Below are 19,783 nucleotides of genomic sequence, written 5' to 3' on the forward strand. Positions count from 1 at the left end.
AGAACAACATGTAAAGGCAATTGCGAGGGAATGTATTCATTTGTTTATTAATTAAGATGCATGCATGAGCAGACATCCAGGAAAATTCTGAGTTAAGAAAAGAAAAGCTTCAGCAGGGGATTCAGACAAAATTGAACACAGGCTACTGTTGGTGTTTTTCATGAGAGAAAGGAATAAGCCATCCCAAGCTCTTAGGAAGTTTCAGATGAACATACCCCCTTGTATACACGTTTCCTCATTCTGTGCCCATCTCAGGAAGTCTCTTTCCATTTGCTGATACATTGCAAGATGCATGGTGGGAATGTAGTGGGTTGAGAGTATATGCTAAGCTAGTGGGTATCTGAAAATATTTGTGTGTTTTGTGGTTCCCTTGGGTCAGAAGTGTATAATGTATGCTGGAGCAAATCTGACATGGAGAATGAGGGATTTGAAGACTGCAGTCAAGACTGGCAGACCTGCGTAAAGCCCACCTTTGGTTTGGTGGGATATCAGAAAAAAATGGGGAGCTGAAAGGTGGACAGATAGCTGTTGAACATCTCATTACTTGGCTTGGATCAGGTTGGGGAATGTAAAGAAGAGTAAGCGGATGAATGTGTGCTAGGCAGCTGATTGCAGTAGAAAGAAGGGGAAAGAGGGGCTGGCCTGGTTAGAGTGAGAGGAATGTGAAACAGAAAACTTCAGTTGATTAAGATAGGGATCTATGATGATTGTTTTTAGGTCTGAACCAAATGTTTTGAAGTATATTATACCTACTGTTAGCATTAATAGCATTAAACATTTGTAACTTTTCTTCACAGATTAGCAGCAGTGAGAACAAAGAAGTTTGTGATTAGAAGTGGAGGCGTCGGTGTTGAATGCAGCGGTTGGTGAGTAGCTTGTAACTTGAAGTCTTTAAATCATGATTTGAAGTCTTCAGGAACTCTGCCAGAGGTTATGGGTCTACTACAAGAGGGGGTTCGTGAGGTTCTGTGGCCTGCAACGTGCAGGAGATCAGGTTAGATGATCACGATGTTCCCTTTTGGCCCTAAGGTTTATGGGTCTATCTAGTGTTTTGGAAAATCTGCCAAAGAAAGGGAGATTATGGTGATTCTCATAGAGAACCCCAAGAAGGTTTGGCTCTTGCTGAAAGAGCTGTATTTAATGTGCAAATACGGCTGCTCTATATTTGAAAGAACATAAGCATGAGATGGAAAGAGAAGGTGTCTTCATCAATACAAAAGTGAGAGTAGGCAATGTGTGGCCAATCTAGTTCCTGAAGAGTAAGGTCAAAAGTTGGCCACTTCCATCAGTGATCTGCTCCATAGCTCTTAGATAGAGATTAAAATTATGGGAAACCTATTGCTGTTTGAATTACTATATCTCTCCAGTAATCACAGCTTATAAGAGTTAATGACTGGTCTAGTTAAAGTCTAACTTAGCCCTTTGATAACCTGGATGGAGCAAGGAGGCATGAGTTTGATTTGTTTTGGTTTCTACACAGATAAAAATGGTGATTGAATGTCTGGGAACAGTGTATTTTACTGCTGGGATGCCTTTTGTTAGGGGTTTCCTTCATGATGAGGATGCCCCCTGGTAAACGAGGTGTAATGGCACAGGAGCCAAGTATGATTGGTTGTCGTCACCTATAATGGAAAGAATTCTAGCATCCCAATCCTAGATCTGCTGTGTGGAGCTCTCAGTGAATGTTGAGGATTCTAGATTAACACCTAGACAGGGGGCCAGCAGAAACTACTGCTAGCTAGGGTTTCACTTCTGAGGCACAGAAAAACTGGTCACTGGTCATGCCACAGTGGCCCCCCCCATGAGCCTGATCCTCCTTTTCCCTTCTCAGATGCACCAGCAGCCTTACCTTCCTGGTCCATGATTCCCTATACCCATCCCACTCCCACCAGGGGCCTCAGCTCTAGAGGGAGCCCCCCCTGCTGCTGTGAGAGGATGGTAGAGGGCTCCCTCAAAGGCTCTGGGAAATGGGACAGACCAGAGGCTTACCAGCAGGGAGGGATAAGGAGCAGGGTGGGGGAGGCAGGGCTCCCCCTGCCTTTCCTTACTCCTCCCTGCTGGTAAGCCTCATCTATCCTGTTTCCTGGAGCTCTCAAGGGAGTCCGTCCTACCATCCCCTCCAAGGAGCCCCTGCATCCCTACCCTCTTCCTTACTCATCCATGCTAATAAGCCTCACCCTCAGGTGATGGTTTGTCCCTCTTCCCAGCTGGTTCCCAGTGCAAGAGGAGCCACCGTGGTTTCAGCAGCCAGCAGGTGAGGGCCTGGCACACAGAAAGGGACCTGGGTGCTGTCCAGGCTGCGGCACACTCCCAGCCATGACGTGTACAGCCTGTAGCTAAGATTTCTATTTGCGTGGCAGCATGTGCACACAAAAAAGAAACTGACATGGTACATCTTTTGACCGGCAACTGGCCAGGCTGGTCAAAAAATGGCCAAGTGGCAGTCCTACTGAAATCATTATGGTCTCTTTAAAAAACAAACCCTCAAGCTGGCAAATTGTGACCACAGCCGTTATAGATAATTCTGTTCTCCTGTCACTGTTACCGTCCACTTCTCCCTGCTGGTTTGTTACGCCAACTTGTTGCATCTTCTGTTAATTAGATTGGAAGCTCTTTGGGGCAGAGACTATCTCTTACTCTATTTGCATAGGGCCTAGCACAATGGGGCCTCGGTGTGATTGGAATCTCCCAGTGCTATGGAAATAGAAAAAAAATAATAGTTATGACACACAGGTTAACTAAGGTTTATATGTGTGTATGTAATAGATAAAATCCTGTATGTACAGGGCTTATCGCAATGGAGCTCCAGCTGGGGCCTTGGTGTACTGTAATACAGGTAAAAAACTAATCTCCTTTATTTTTAGTTTGTATATAGACGAATGTATTAGTCTAAACCACAATCCCAGTAATGAATACTAAATGAATACTGTTTTGCTAAGATTACCATATAAAATTTTCACCCATATTCTTGAGATGCATCTAAGACAGCATTCCATATGGCCCAACCAGTCACTGGCCTATGTGAGTCATTTGATTTATTGTAATTCATAAACCACTTAGGGGAGTCAGTCATTCAGGTCAATTACTTTGCCTGAGTAGGTCTAATGTATCCTTACCCATGTTATTTCTGAAGCACTGCTTTGCAATGATATTTCCCTCCCTTTCCTCACAAAAGTTGTTAAATAAGATGGGGTGTTTTCCTTTATGAAGTGCTAAAAAGAAGAATTTCCTCAGAGAGTAGCTCTGCTTGCATATGAAGATATCTCAGTTGAGGTTTGTGCTCATCTTCAATATATGGTCAACCTAGCCCTATGCCTAAATTCTCTTTGAGACCCTCTTTTAACAAAAGAGAAATAACCAAGGAGTAACATGTATAAGTGTATTACATCTGACTTCTCTGCTATGATCTTCATATGTTTCAAGATGGAGGACATTCCACACCCAATACTGAGGCAAAACTCCCATTGACTTCAATAAGAGCTCTTTCTAATTGAAGTCACCTATAAACATAAGTAGCTTCTCTGAACCCTATGCTTTTGTCAATATAATGGTCATTCCTATCTCCTTCTCCAAGTGAGGGTCTCTAAGGGGAATTGACTCCTTGTCCAATTACATCATTCTTCCTTGAGGCCCCACCAATCTCAAGACCAGCCCAATTGCTCACACAAAATGTTAGAAGCCAAGCATTTACCAATGAAATTTGATGGGCTGAGCCAACTGGTGGCAGTGTCAGGATGGTGGATGCAGAATTACTTTAGAAGATTTATATCATTATTTTATGTTAACTTTGTAAATATAAACTGTAAACTGAAAGAATAAAAAAAGCGAGTTAGAAAAAAACAATTTATTTAGTATAATATAAATAACTTGTTACAAAAATTGATTTGCAAAAAGGCAAATTCACTCTTTCTGTGAGAAATCGTTGTTCAAATTGGTTTCTCATTAAATCTTAACCAAAAAAAAAAAAAGCCATTACAGTGAATAAGAAATATAAGGGGGAAAGAATGCACATTTGCCAGCTGACTATAACAAATGGCCCAGCCACACTGAGATAAAAGTAATTGTTCCAGCATGGGACTCTTTGTAATACAGAGAACCTTCCAAATGTAAACTTTTTAAATGATGAAAATCTTATCACCCACAAACGTTCCTCTGTGCTGAACAGTGACTACTTCCATCTGACTCTGTGCTCTCTCTGCAGAACAAGGGAATGACAACTGAGAGTAACTGCATGACTGGAGCACTCCAACTAGTAAATCTTCCTGGGCAGTGGCATCAATTTCAATTTATGCTTGGAAGTATTTTTAATTAAAAAAAATCAATACCAAAAAACATTTATTTTAGGGGTTGAAAAAAATCACAAATCACAATAGGGTTTGCCAGATTGACTTAGCTCGGCAGCACAGTTAGGATGCACATAGCTTTTTTTTATAAGGCCGATTTTTTTTAAGTTTAATTTGCAAAGCAATGAAAGTAATCACAGAAATAAAATAGTAGAGTGGTTTTGAAGAGGTGTTTTGTTTTGTTTTGTTTTGTTTTTTGTCAAAAACCAGAGCCATGTCATGTTTGCTGTGTTTTTTCTTGTGTTCACCTGAATGTCTAATAATTCTATACATTTTTGTTTCTTTAATAAACACTAAACTAATAGATCATAGAAAACTAAGAGCTTCTAGAAAGTGTCTCCAGATGTATTTACATCAATAGTGCAGTTTTGTAGGAAAGGCTAAAAGCCCAATGGTGTGGAAAGGATTTCCATAAATGCTGGGCTTATGCCTTATTTGTCAAATCAACCCTGTTGATGGAGATATGTAAGTTTGCAGTCCCCTTTTAAAGTAAATACTTGCAAAGAAATTGCAGTTATTGTAAAAGCTCATATGGAATGCATCTGATGAAGTGAGCTGTAGTTCATGAAAGCTTACACTCAAATAAATTTGTTAGTCTCTAAGGTGCCACAAGTACTCCTTTTCTTTTAATAATATTGTGTGTAATATGGTAGCTCTGCTGCTTTAAGTGTCACAATGCTCCTGCTTAGCATACGACTGATTACTTAGTTTTTCTCCCGCATTTTCTACTACCCTCCCTGCAACTCCCCACCCTCCACCTCGTTAAAAAACAAAACAATCCCCAAATACAAACCATAATCACCTGCTGCTGAATTCCCTGAACAGCCAACCAATTTCCCCTTGACTTCAAACCTGCCATCTTCCCCTTCAAGGAAAGTGTTGCATATGCACAGAATGCAGGTCCAGGCCATAAGTATGATATTACAAAATGGCGGGCAGATTAAAGATTGTCTCAGCTATATCTAAATTAAACTGAAAAGGGAGGGACCATAAACCAATCTTTTTCTTTTAAAGATCCTTTGCTGTATTAATTTTTAACAAGTGAGACAGCTACTGTATTTGCCTCCTAACAGAATAAACCATGAAGCCACAGACATTAAATATGGTTTTGTTCTACCTTTTTTTAAAGAAAAATCCTTTTAAAAATGTCTTTTTCTAACTACTGAAGGGAAATTTAAAATGCTTCAACTTTAACATTCATTGGAGGGGAAGGAAGTGGCTGCGCCATAATTCTTGAAGGGCTGAAAGGAAAATTGCCTTTTCAAAATTTATGAAACAGTTTCCACCTGTCAAGATAAACATAGCAACTGTTAATCTGTCAGGTCTCATAATTTGATAAAGAAATCCAGATTGCAGTGTTAATTTAAACACAATGGGCCACTGGGACTTTGGACCACCTGCTAGCATGGCAACATCCAGAGAAGCGATCATGAGATAGAGATGATGTATAAAATTAAAACATAATAAAAAAAAAAGTAAAATGTTATCTTTCAGCAGTTTAAGCTTTCCAGCTGTGGGGTCTTTTTTTAATAGAGCTCTGCACCAAAATGGCACCGATTCTGAGTTATTTTGCCTGAGGAAGACAGCTAGAAGTCTATTTTGCTCCTCACACATGCAAAACTCCTATTGGAATTCTGAAAGTGTAAGATCTGGCCCCAAGGAATTGACTAAGCATTCATTACTGTCCCCAGTGAAGATGAAAATATCTAATTTACAAATGTGCCTTATTTTTAAATGTTCATTATTTCTTTCTTCTCATGCATAGAAACACACACACAGATTTCCATACCTAATTCTACCTACTTGCCTATTAATATATTGCTTATTATTTGCTACAACCATGTGAGCTATAAATACCCAATTTAATTTTTTCTGCATAGTTTAGTATGACAGATTGATGCCAAGCCTGTGCCTCGAGATGTAGCCTGTTACTTGAAAAATTAGGAGAGCTGAAAACTGCTTTTTAATTTTTTTCATGTTTAACAAATATGAAATGTGTTTGTATATAATCAGGACAGACTTGGCAGTGAACCAAAAAATAAGTAAGAAAAGTCTGCCCATTTTTAGGGCTTATTCAGAAAATCTTGCTATTGGCACTGCCTGATGTAGAGCCTTTTAATCTGAGGATCTCAAAGCACTTTATAAAGGGGTCTGAGTGTTATTCCTCCTGGCTTATAGCCAAGGAAATGGAAATGACCAAGATCACATGAGTTTCCCATGGTCAGATAGCATATTAGGCAACATCAGGTCTGGGGACTGAACTCCCATCCTGTTATGACGCCAATGGGGATCTATTTGGGCAGTGGGATCCTTCCTGCACTGGTTCATTGCAGTTCATTGCAGGATCCAGCTTCAGATCTCCTCCTAGGGCATGTCCACATGGGAAATTTCCTATATAGCTGTAGTGGAATAATTATTTTGCTATGGATATTCCTGTATAATTCCCCGAGTGGACACTATTCTGGAATAAAAACAACTTTCTTTTGGAATAATTACTCCAATAATTGTTCTGCTATTGCTATGCCACGTCCCTCCTTCCCCTTCACACTCATCTCACTAGACTATTTGGTACCCTTTAGTACCTCTCCTATTATTAGGTCATCTAGTTTGCCACTATCGAGACTACAAGATGATTGTATAGCTCATCTCAGTGGAATCTCCTAGCATCGTTTCAGGGGTTCTTTCCACCTGAACAGATATCCTACTGATTAAGGCAGCAGTCCACTTCCTTAACACAGCCCAGAAACCCACTTGCAGGCTGTAATCTGACACTTCTTTGTCTGTAATGGACAATTTTAACATCCCTGTCATTGAATAAAAATAGTGTGGCACAGTGATTTCCATCCTCTGCCACTGCAGTACACAAGGTTTAGTAAAAATATTACTGCAAATATTTTATTTACTGCAATATGACAATTTAAATGGCACTGTTTTTTTAATTGCACTTTGTGGAGCTATAGAGGAAGAAGACAAGACTGAATTGGACCCTTTTTGTTATGTGTGAGTGATGGTAAATGAGTCTCGTTTGTGGAAAAATCAGCACTTATAAGCTGGATGGATAAAAGAATAATTCAGACGTGAGTAATGATGCACTTGCCTCATGAGAATTTCTTACAGGAATTCACTTGCTATTCAGTTTGTCACAATAATTTTGCAAAAAGAAAAGGAGTACTTGTGGCACCTTAGAGACTAACAAATTTATTAGAGCATAAGCTTTCGTGAGCTACAGCTCACTTCATCACGAAAGCTTATGCTCTAATAAATTTGTTAGTCTCTAAGGTGCCACAAGTACTCCTTTTCTTTTTGCGAATACAGACTAACACGGCTGCTACTCTGAAACAATAATTTTTTTGTCAGTAGATTACATACTTTTATATATATTTACACAACAGGCTTGTGTGGCTCATTCTCTGTACACCATGTGATGTTCCTGACACGATAAAACCATTGGTTGATAAAATGCAAAATTCTAGACTGAACTGCTACTAAGTATGATTAATTAAGAAAAAACAAAACATATGAAATGATAAGAACATGGGAAACACACTACACCAGAACAGGCCAGTAACCATCTAACTTGTTCTTCTGCCTCAGACAATGGCGATTGCCAGACTATTGAAACGAAGACATAAAGGGACAGATTTGTAAAGGTGTTTGGTGCTTAAAGATGCAGGTAGGCACCTAGTGGGATTTTTCAAAAGGGTCTAGTTGCTTAATTCCCACTTGTGCCGTGCTGGACAATGGGGAATAGATGCCTTCCTGCTACCAGTGTATGCCCTGAACACACAAAGATTGATAGCCCTTTACATTGAATCCTAGTTTTTTCTAAGCATATATTATGCTTGTAAATGTCTAATCCTTTTTGGAATCTTACTAAACCCTTTGTTTTACTATCCTGTAGCAATGAGTTCCACAGATGGCATAAACTATAGTTCGCTGCCTTTTAATGTTTGTCTTATTCTTGTATTATTGGAAAGGGTAAATTGGAGCTACTGACTGGTGTTTAAACTAATTTCTTTATGGTTTCAAGGAAAGAACTCAAATACCTAGCAACTGCAACAGATCACATACAATTATTCTACTATGTAAATTATTCTATTTATATTGAATGAATGAGACTGGTTGTATATGATGTATAAAGATAAACTTCACTCTTTCCTGATAAGGTGTCATAAGGGTATGACCTTAGGGTTGTAAAAGCTGTAATAATCTATTTCAAAATAATCTATTTCAGATGACTGGATCTGAAACATAATCAGTGACATATTCCTCTTGTCATTCTAATACATTGCTGATTACTTTTGCCTCATGCATGTGAGTTGTAAAGAAGAGACACTGGCCCGTACTGAGTCCTATGGCACCACTGTTCTGGCTTAGGCAAAATGGCAGGTTTGGCAAGGAAATTAAGGAAACCGACTAAAAGATTCATTTTTAAAACTCTACCTCTTGGTGTAATTGAAACCTATAACAATTCTGGTTGATGCATTTGTAAAGATAGTATTCTAACACCCTCCTGGTTCTAGTAACCAGAATGATGAACGTTTCTCATTTACTTGTGCATTCAGGGCTCAAATACACACACACAAAAAGCCATTAGAAATGACTTACTGAGATGAGAGTTTAGCATTTTCCTCCTTCAAAGCAATTTTCAAACTCTGTCTCTAACCGTTGCAACATCCCTGTGAGGTAGGCATTATTTTCCCATTTTACAGATGGCAAAACTGAAACAGAGTCAGAATGTGACCCATTTTATGCACACCTGCAGGGAAGTAAAGGGTGCAAGGTACTCTCTTTCTTCTTTGCATTCGCTATCCATGTCACAAGGGAGAGGGTAGCCTTCTTAAAACTGCCTCTCCCCTTCCATGTGGGTGGGCAGGCAGAAGCAGGAGAATGGGTGGAGCCTCACTCTGCTTTCCTACACACTGAGCTGGTATGCCTGGAGGAAGTGATCTATACCAGACATAGGATACAGCACAACTACATTCTGCTCCTTGCTCAAGTCTTGTTTCAAAACCACAGTCTAATCCAGAGTGATTAGGTGACTTGCCCAATGTTACAAAGTGAGTCAGTGTTAGAACTGGGATAGTACTTAGCAATTCTCTGCTCAGAGCTACAGACCACACACACCTCTCTGGGAATGTTAGGTAAGAAGGATACAGGTATAGTGGTCCACAGGGAATTATATACATGGAGTAGGTATGATTTTATGCTTTGGGGGCCAATGGCAGGTTCAAGAAAAATATTTATAGTTAAATGGCAATTAGACGTCTTTAAATTCAAGAATAAAATTTACTCTCATGTTGTCTTATAGCCTTGTCAGCTGATTCTAATTTTATAATAAATTCCTCCCCCACTACTTTTTACTATAATATTTAGGTTAAACCATAATACCTCAGTACATTAGGATGTGCAATACAAAATGGACAGAGCAATCATCTGAGCTGAATAATCTGAATACAGTAAGAAGATTAAGTGAGCTGGAACAGTAATATACTCCAATTTACAATATAAGCAGAACAAGTACAAATATTGCTTCCCTCCATTCCTGTTTCCCTCCTCTACCACAGTGCCTGTAAGACTGGCTTGGTAAAGTGGATGCATTAAAAAAAAATTGCCTCTTGGAAGCTCATAAATTATACTAGAAAAAAGTTTTCTGACATTTGATCCACACAGACTGCAGTCATTAGACAACTGGAACCAATAGAATAGAGAGCCCTATCACAGAGCCGTGGATAAATCGAAAGAAATAGCTACTTCATATATCTCAATGCTGTTTCTGGAAATCAACAAAGGCAACATATTAAGAGTCTTTATCACTGTCCACGCTGCCGTACATATCCGCCAGCTTTTTAAATCGAGGCCCCCAGTCACTGAGGTAATCGTAGTCCTGATCTCCATCCGTAGTCACCGACTCTAAGGAGCTGAGGGATTCTGCCACAGAGCCATTACCTTCATACGCGTAGGTCGCTAATGAGTCATATGGAGGCGCGGTAGGATCTGTATCATTTTCCTTTAACCTTTGGTTAATGAAATCTCTGACATCAGTGTTATCTCGTACCGCTGGAGTCCGGCGCGGCATAAAAAGTGCTTCTGGCACAATGTCTCTGCGTAACTTATTGTCTTCTATGGCTTCAGGATTTCTCAGTGTGCCAATATCAAAAGCCTGGGTGTCTTCCTCTCCACCGCCTTCATCATTGTAACTGACAATGTTGTCTCTGATGTCCTCTTTGGAAATTATCAAAGGTTCTTTCTTCCGCTGCCGTTTCAGAGCTGCAAAGAGCACCACCGTAACTGGAAACAAAAATAAATTGGAGATACGGGACGAGAGGAGAGGGAGAGAGTTAATTTGCCACCAATTAAAGCCAGAAAGAAATATTGTGCTGCTTGAACTCTAACTTTCAGAAGTTGTGCTGCAAAATTTCTGATTGTGCCTTGTCTGCCTGTAATCACTTTGGGAGCTGAGAGTGGGATAAATATGAGAAGAAAGGATTTCAAGCTAGTGGGAAGAGTCATATTTTGTCAGTGGGTTGCATTTTCCCTTAGTCATATAGCAGCTTTGCTCCTTTGAAATTGCCAGCCTAGTCTCAAGGCAAACCCCTCCCTCAAAATACTGTAATAGAGAGTGCAAATTAGACCGAACACCTAAAATGCTGCAAAACTTGCTCGAAGGACAAGGCTTGTTCCTATTGGGGTGTGATGAAAGTTTAGCAAATCTGCATATCTAAACTATTTTTTTAGTCGTTTTTTTTCTTTTCCTGGAAAGAGGTGCAGAACATGGGGAAGATCTTTAGCTAGTGTAAATGGTCGTAGCTCTGTTGACGTCCTGGAGCATTGACGATTTACACAAGCTGCAGCTCTGTCCCCAGAGAACAAGTATTTTTTTTTTATTATTTAATCACCAAAAAAAACCCCCACAACTTTTCTCAAACAGCTTTCCCACTTTTTAATGCTTTTTTGGTTTGTACCTAAGGCCCTGATACTGCCACAATCTCTAAGTGGGCAGAGTCTGGTACCTGCATACTGTCTCACTAGCATTGTTGCAGTTCTGCGGCGGCACAGAGGTCCATTTGCACAGAACTCATTGCAGCACTGGGGTCCAAGACAAACTTTCCTATTACCTTGTGAAGCCAAATTTTAGTTACTTATCTTGACTCTACTTTTCATTTTTTTTAAATGACATATGAATGTTTATCACTGAAAACATATAAACAGCCACAATCTGGCACTGGTATTTTTCTTTTATTTGTATTCTAGGATGCTGTCGTGTTAGGTGCTGTACAAACACACTACAGAAAGATGGTTCTTGCTACAGTGCTCATAATGATCTGTTCAAATAACAGATTTTTTAGGTTGTTGGTACTTCTGAAAAACTGGGAAATAATTGTTTGGGGTTGAACATTTTTAATTTCAGCTAATTGAAAAATAAAAAAAAATTGTTTTGGGTCAAATGTTTCATTCAACACCAAATGAAACTTTTTGATTTCAAGCTTTTTTTTTTTTTTAAATGTGTTGAAATTAAAAAAAAAACAAACAGAATAAAAGGAAATCTGTAAACGGTCATTTTGAATTGAAAAATCAAAATGTTAGTTTTTTAATTTATCTCTTAATAAATGAACAATTCAGTGAAATCAACATGAATTTGTGAAATGTTTTGGTGTCACAGAAACAGCTGAAAAAAATTTCTGTTGAAAATTTTTGCCCAGCTCTATTAAATACCACTCCATACATTTTTTTTTTTTACTTTTATATAAATATACCCTTCTGGGCCTGGCCCTGAAAACATTTATTGACTCCCAATAGTGTATGCAAGCATTTCAGGGATTCAGCCCTTATTTTGTAGATCATCTCTCAGGCTAGCTGTATTCCAAGATGACAAAGTTACTCCTCTGCCTTGGTGGGTCCTTCGCTTATTGGCGGATCTTCTAGCCTCGGAGGTTCACAGCAGCCCTCAGTTAGGCCACTTTCGTGGCTCAAATCTGCCGTTCACTCAATTAGCCTCAACACTGGCCAGCATGGGGAAAGGAAGAACAATCCCTGCAGTCCCTGCTGATACACCTAGTGGATCAGGGAACAGGCCAGAGACCTTCCCCTCTGGTGGAATCCACAGTCCAGTTCAACTCCTCCAGTATCGAGTTGGAGGGATGGGGGAACCCGGGCCCGCCCTCTACTCAGGGTTCCAGTCCAGGGCCCTGTGGATTGCAGCTGTCTATAGTGGCTCCTGTAACAGCTGTGTGACAGCTACAACTCCCTGGGCTACTTCCCCATGGCCTCCTCCCAACACCTTCTTTATCCTCACCACAGGACCTTCCTCCTGATGTCTGATAATGCTTGTACTTCTCAGTCTTCCAGTAGTACGCCTTCTCACTCTCAGCTTCTTGCACCTTTTGCTCCTCGCATGCACACCACAAACTGAAGTGAGCTCCTTTTTAAACCCAGGTGCCCTGATTAGCCTGCCTTAATTGATTCTAGCAGCTTCTTGATTGGCTGCAGGTGTTCCAATCAGCCTGTCTATCTTAATTGTTTCCAGAAACTTCCTGATTGTTCTGGAACCTTCCCTGTTACCTTACCCAGGGAAAAGGGACCTTCTTAACCTGGGTCTAATATATTTGCCTTCTATCACTCTCCTGTAGCCATATGGCCTGACCCTGTCACATAAGCTAAAGGACATAGTGCCAGTGTCTGCTTCTGCAGCCCCTGTGCTAAACTCCCATCAAAGTCAGTGGCAACTCTATCCACAGAACAGGTGCAAATTCCCATTTTTTTTTTAAATTGCTGTTATGTCTTTACTGCTTGGGTAACAGAGGATAGCGTCAGCTATGATTTGAAAAGAAATAGGTTAGTTGATGAAGCTGGGAGAAGTGGTGGTGATGGAGGCTGGTCTAGATGGCAGGAATTGCAGGTTCTTACACACGATGATGATGAAGACAACAACTTATTATTTATATTATAGTAGCCCCTAGAGATCCTAATCCACTTGGGGGGCCCCTCTGTATGTGCCATGGAAACACAGCATGAAGGACAGTTCCTGTCCTAAAGAGTATACAGTCTAAGAGACTATGTGGAAGGCTGATGTTTGATGAAAGAGGCAATGCAGGTCTATGAGGTAGTCGAAAGAAAACCACGAAGGATTTGAAAAACAAGAAGGTCAGTTTTTTAATGGGCTTCAGAAAGTCTACTGGCTCTCATTTCAGAAGAGAGGGATAATGTGTTCTTGCTTCTTTGTATTTTATGTATGTAATTACTGTTGGGGCATCCTGCTAACAAAAATGTTACTCCACAAAGGGATAGTAGAATGATAAATTCATAAACAATAACTAATACTAGGTACTTGATACTCCAAGAATTTTCTTCTATGCTGAACTTGCAAATAAAAATCTCTGGACCAGGTAGATGCAAAAATCGAAGTACAGTCAAGCTATCCAAATCAATCATATCCAAACCAATTTTCAACATGAGCTGGGAGTTTCTAGGAAGTAATCTGAGCTTTCTCAAGATGCAAATAAAATCACCAATCTGGAGGCACCTTTAGTTACTATAAACATTGAAATTGTGGTTTGGATCTGCCCAGATCATTGCATCATGTGGAGGAATGTTTGCACCTACAAACCCTGCAGCTAGACATAAAACGGAAAATGATATAGACTAGTTAATTGAAAATCTGCTTATTCTGCATGGTGACGTGCGCAATAATTGACATAAAGTGCTGCTGAGAGCAGGAAATCAATTATTTTCAATTGACATTAAACTGGAAATCGTTTAATATCAGATTGATATTACTGAGCACAGTTGTACTAAATGCATGCACAATGGTTTGCAGCATAGGGCAATTTTTTCCTGTTCCATGAGTTGATATTAAATGGGTTCCACCCTTAAAAGTAATGACATAAAAAAACCCCTGTAATTGCAAATTATGGGCAAGGCTGTCATTTAGCAATCTGCCCTGAGTAAGGGGCAGTGCATGTCTGGAGCCACCATGTGGTCCCTGTGTTCCCTCCCATCCTCTTGCTCCAGAAGGGAGTCATTTGCTACTGGTAAACATCATTAACAGATTATGTCCTTGGCTAAGGTGATTCAGCTGTGCTGCCCAGCATGTTTGGGGGGGGGTGTGGGTCCAGCACTTGTGCCACCTACTTCCCACCCACCCCTACCCATTTTCAGCCCACATGCATAGGAGTGGGAGTAGCAGCACTGCAGAGGCGGCTCTGTCCCCTTTCCTGCCCCTACTTCATGCCCCTCTTTACTTCCCTGGGCAGGTAGGTAGAGCATCTGACAATGTCTCCCTAAGAGACACCAAATTTCAAAATTCCTCATATTCCCAAAGTGCATCCTTGTATTCACTGAGTGCAGCGAAAGGCTAAGGGCCAGACTGCTCCTGGGCTTGCATGGGGTATACAACGTAAGGAAAGGCTATGAGGGGAGGGTTTTTTTCTCCCAGCTCTACTGTTTTGCTGGGGGCAGCTAGAATACCAGTCTTCATCTACCCAGAATGGAAGGGAGAGGGGCTGGAGCTTGGCCTGAGGGCTGCATACCCCAAAAGGGCCACACCCCATTTGTATCTTCTGGTGCTGGAAGGAGAGCATGTGTGTCCTTTTGCAGGATGTTGTAGTTGTCCCAACTCAATATGCTTCTCCAGCACCCCAACAGGTGTCTACTTCAGCTAGGGTGACCAGATGTCCTGATTTTAGAGGGCCAGTCCTGATATCTGGGGCTTTGGGTTATATAGGTGCCTATAACCCCCCACCCCGTCCCGATTTTTCACACTTTCTGTCTGGTCACCCTAACTTCAGCATGCCTCATAATCTGCAATGTAGCACTGTAAATGCAGCATGATACATCTGGTGGCTTTGATTTTGATATATGGCCTTGCACCTTGTTTAGTCATTTGTATCTGCCCAAAGTGGGCGTAAAATGCTGCTGCCTACGTGAGTGGAGAATTGTGATCTGGGAGTATCTTCCGCCCACTAGGCACTAATTTTATAGACTTCTCCTTTGTTACAGAATAATGCAGGAGAGATCTCTCCAATGTGTCTTTAATGTGTAATGCTCCTCTTCCTTCCAGCTGCCCCCTCACTCCCCCCAGGAACGAAACTCATCTGGGTCTATTACCTAGCAATATAATGATGCAGAGAAGAATGGCAATCAAAGCCCCTGTGCTAAGGCCAGTTGGATGGATCAGGGCTTCTGCATTACAAGACTGCATCTTCCCCCGATGGTCACAGGCGCACACTCGGATTGTCACTGTTTCAGTACTGCTCTGGACTGGGTAGTCACTGTCCGATATCACCACAGGCAGGAGATAAGTACTCATTTCATGTCGGTTATATCTGTTTCTTCTGGTGAAGATCCCTGCTGTGTTGTCTGAAAACACAAAGCAAATGGTACAGGAGTTCTCAACTGTGTGCTGAAAAACACAAAGAATAAAAAACAAAATAAAGTCTTCCTAGGAATTCACCTCTGTTGTCCTGGATTGTAAAGTTTGAGCTGCTGATTGCTTCTGGAGCCAAGGAGAATGAAAACTGGTGTCCACTGAAAGAATCATCCTTATCAATTGCACTTAGGGTCTGTATCAGCTGAAATGATAACAGCAAAATTACCCTTCGATGACTGTGGGCCTGATTCTCATTTACATTAAGGCAATCTGCTCTAGCAATCTGCATCTGTTAAATGGTCTTAAAACGGGGATAGATATAATTTTCTTCTGCTTTAAGGCCCTTGATGCTGCCAGAAGGGCCTTACCATGAATGAAAATTGGCCCTGTGTGTGTGTGTCACCAAGCTGTTGTACTGCAGCCCTTCAGCCCAATAACTTAATGACTTGGGCAGTGACTTGAGAATTCGGTGGAGTTCCGGGGACTGCATGGATTGGTGCCATCCCAACTGGGTGGGAAATCCCCAGTGGGAACAAGCTGCAGAAATGAAGGCTGAGATAGCAAAGCTGACTAGGTTATTTAACCACACAAATCCTATTAATTTTAAATGGGAGTTGTGTCGCTGAATCCTCTGGAATATCTGCTGTTTTGAACCCCCAAGCAACAGGTCTTGCAGAGCAAGGTGAACTAGGAACTAGAGCAATGTGGCAGCCTGGAGCTAATTTACAAGGCAGGACTTTTGTTCAGACCTGTAACCATTCTTCAAAAGAGATGATGGAAGCACCCGGACATACAGATGCAGAATCCCATTTTCAAGGGAAGAGAGACGGAACTGAATTGTAGATAGCATGACACACTACAAGAAGCAACCACATTTAACTATGTGAAACACACTGTCACTTCAAATACAAGAATGCTAAATATAATCAGATATGACACAGTCACTGCTTAATTTAATTTTACACGGTGACAGCTGGTGGCAACCTCCTGATGAGGTGATGCAAGAGAAATGCCTAAACAGAATTCATTTTGAATAGTTTATTTTTTATTATGGAGTGCAAACAATCAACACACCTGTTCTGCCTTTGCATTTTCACAGACGAAGGTCTCGTAAAACATAGCAAATTCTGGGGCATTGTCATTTACATCCAGAACCTTAATGAACACAGGGACCCGGCTACTTTGTTTTGGGTTGTCTGCAATGATAAAAATAGAAAGAACGGGAAAGCTGCACAGTGCGCATAGGACTCAGTGCTGGGGAAGAAAAGGAGAGAACAGGGGCTGAATAATTCAAGTCTTTATTTATACATGGATATTTTATTCATGTTCATGCAATCTATTGATGTCAATGGGACTAACTGTGAAGCCACGCCTCATATCTTTATGCATTTCCCATATCTGTATGTGTAAATGTTTGCAGGATCAGGTCTATATGTGGCTAGATTACTTGGGTGAGAAGTGGGTGGTGGGAATGGGCCCAATGTTTATGAAGTGCTTTCAAAGAAAGTCCTATATAAACACCAACTGTTATTATGACAGTATGCTTATTATGACATTATGCTTTCTGACCTTTTGTGGATTGATCTTTGTTTGTTGCTATTTCAGAGTTGACACTAAAACACATCAGCTGAGGAACATAAGCCCTATGTAGTGCATTGCTTACTTCTCTCACAGGAGCTGTATAAGGCAGCAAGAGTGATGTACTCTTTTTTAAAAAAAAATTCTTCAGTTAAAAATATTTATGGAAATACTAGTTACTTCATAAAAAAGAAGCAATTTGGAAAATTCCAATAAATCCAAATCAACTTCAATGATATAAAAATAAAAGCAAGCAATGAATTTGGCTCTTCAAGTTTAAAAAAAACAACAGCAAAACCTTTGTTTTAGTGATAGCATCATCACAACCAAAAAAAAAAAAATACAGGTTGCTATTTATTTTACTGGGATTTCTCCATTTCCTGGATTGGTTTAAATTGCTCCAAAGAACCATGCTCTCCATAATACTGATTGTACAGATTATTAATGAATCTTAAACAAGGGTCAAAGGCAAAAATATTGTAATAAAGCAGATTAATAAAATACAGCAATTCTTGAGCCTTTTATATATCTAAAAGAATTCACTGGAGTGTTTTTGGTAGAATTTGGTTTTAATACTCACCTATTATTTTATTACTTTATATTCACAATATTGGAATTGCCTGCTCTGTATTTTATTAAGAACTGAGTGGTTTGGGCCAAATATTGTGCTTTAAACCTTACAGTTTTATTGGAGTTAATATGATTGAATTGGATATAAAGCATTTTTTAATTTGGGCCATTGGACTAAATTCATCCCAGGTGTAAAATAACACTAAGGGTCTAAGAATAATATAGACCAAGCTGAAATCTACACTAAAAGGTAGATACAAATTTTGAATCTTCATAATGGGCAAAATCCCAGTTCCTAATTTTAATTTGCATGGCTATGAAGGTTTCACACCCATATGTATTTTCTAGGAATTCACTCAAATATGTAAAAAGAAAAGGAGTACTTGTGGCACCTTAGAGACTAACAAATTTATTTGAGCATAATCTTTCGTGAGCTACAGTGTAATCTGGTCACTCGATTACAGACCTAAGAGTGGCTATTCTTCAACAAAAAAACTTCAAAAACAGACTCCAACGAGAGACTGCTGAATTGGAATTAATTTGCAAACTGGATACAATTAACTTAGGCTTGAATAGAGACTGGGAGTGGATGGGTCATTACACAAAGTAAAACTATTTCCCCATGTTATTTCCCCACCCCCCACTGTTCCTCAGACGTTCTTGTCAACTGCTGGAAATGGCCCACCTTGATTTTCACTACAAAAGGTTTTCTTCCTCCCCCCCGCCTCGCTCATCTTAAGTTATCACTCTTCTTACAGTGTGTATGGTAACACCCATTGTTTCATGTTCTCTGTGTATATAAATCTCCTCACTGTATTTTCCACTGAATGCATTCAATGAAGTGAGCTATAGCTCATGAAAGCTTATGCTCAAATACATTTGTTAGTCTCTAAGGTGCCACAAGTACTCATTTTCTTTTTGCGAATACAGACTAACACGGCTGCTACTCTGAAACGACTGAAATATGTGCGAGGGTTTCCCTATCATTCTTAATTATACTTCTTTTGCATGCTGCTTTGTACAAATAACTACACAGTTTTATTTGTTTCTAGCTGGCTGTGAGTCAAAAAAAAATTCAAAATAACAATATAGTAACAAGGAGAACTTCCATGAAAAATATATAATTCCAAGTCTCTCTCGCACACTTTTTTCTTCAGAGAGATATAACAGGTATGTGTATAAATATTTGTATCTAATCTTCAAGCCTCGTTGCTCTTTTTTTCTCCTTCCAAATCCTTTTACATGAATGCATAAGAGATGCTTAACTTCTCCTTGTTCACAAATCACTTAATTGTTATTAGACTGTCCAGAAAAAAGGGCTACTGTATGGAGCAGGCAGATTCCTCATTTTGGTGCATAATGTTAGCACATCTCCTTAGTTTTGGATGTAGCTTTTGTCAATCCACAGACTGAAATCCTAAAATTTATCTGATTCTGGTTGTCGAGTGTCTTCTGCAGTGCAACATCTACTGTGCCTTTCCCAATGTAAGTGTAAAGATTTAAACCACCCTCAGAATTTCAGTAAGGAGGTAGTATGGTACAGTGGCAGTGAATTGGAAGCATCTGATGATCCCATTGACTTCACTTTCGAGTTGGAGGTGCTGTGCATCTGTGAACAACAGGCCCAAAGGCCCAGATCCTCAAAAGTATTTAGGTACCTAACTTCCATTGATTTCAATGGGAATTAGGTGCCTAAATACCTTTGAGGATCTGAGTCAAAGTGTTTCCAGGGGATCACCCAAAAATTGAGGCACCCAAACTTACTAGATATTTTAGAAAATGATACATTCTGTATCTCCATGGTTTTCCCCCTCTGTGAAATGAGGATAACTATACTCACCATTGTAAAGTGTTTCTCTTTCTGAGTTTACAAATATACTGGTAATTAATGTGAAGGGAGTACCCTTCAGTGAGAATGTACTTG

General features: G+C 40.1%; 1 protein-coding gene across 2 annotated transcripts in view; it reads right to left on the minus strand.

Moving 5' to 3' along the window:
• Positions 1–7,630: 7,630 nt before the first annotated feature.
• Positions 7,631–19,783, minus strand: part of CDH6 (cadherin 6) — a 134,322-nt gene continuing 122,169 nt past the window's right edge. For both annotated transcript variants that reach the window (XM_038392017.2, XM_043508434.1), the window contains 4 exons: positions 16,786–16,907; positions 15,796–15,913; positions 15,450–15,701; positions 7,631–10,634 (listed from right to left, as the gene is read on the minus strand). In XM_038392017.2, coding sequence (XP_038247945.1) covers positions 10,144–10,634; positions 15,450–15,701; positions 15,796–15,913; positions 16,786–16,907 — 983 coding nt within the window. In that variant the 3' untranslated portion in view covers positions 7,631–10,143. The remainder of the gene's footprint in view (positions 10,635–15,449; positions 15,702–15,795; positions 15,914–16,785; positions 16,908–19,783) is intronic.

This window comes from Dermochelys coriacea, chromosome 2 (assembly GCF_009764565.3).
Source record: "Dermochelys coriacea isolate rDerCor1 chromosome 2, rDerCor1.pri.v4, whole genome shotgun sequence".
NCBI classification, from domain to species: Eukaryota; Metazoa; Chordata; order Testudines; family Dermochelyidae; genus Dermochelys; species Dermochelys coriacea.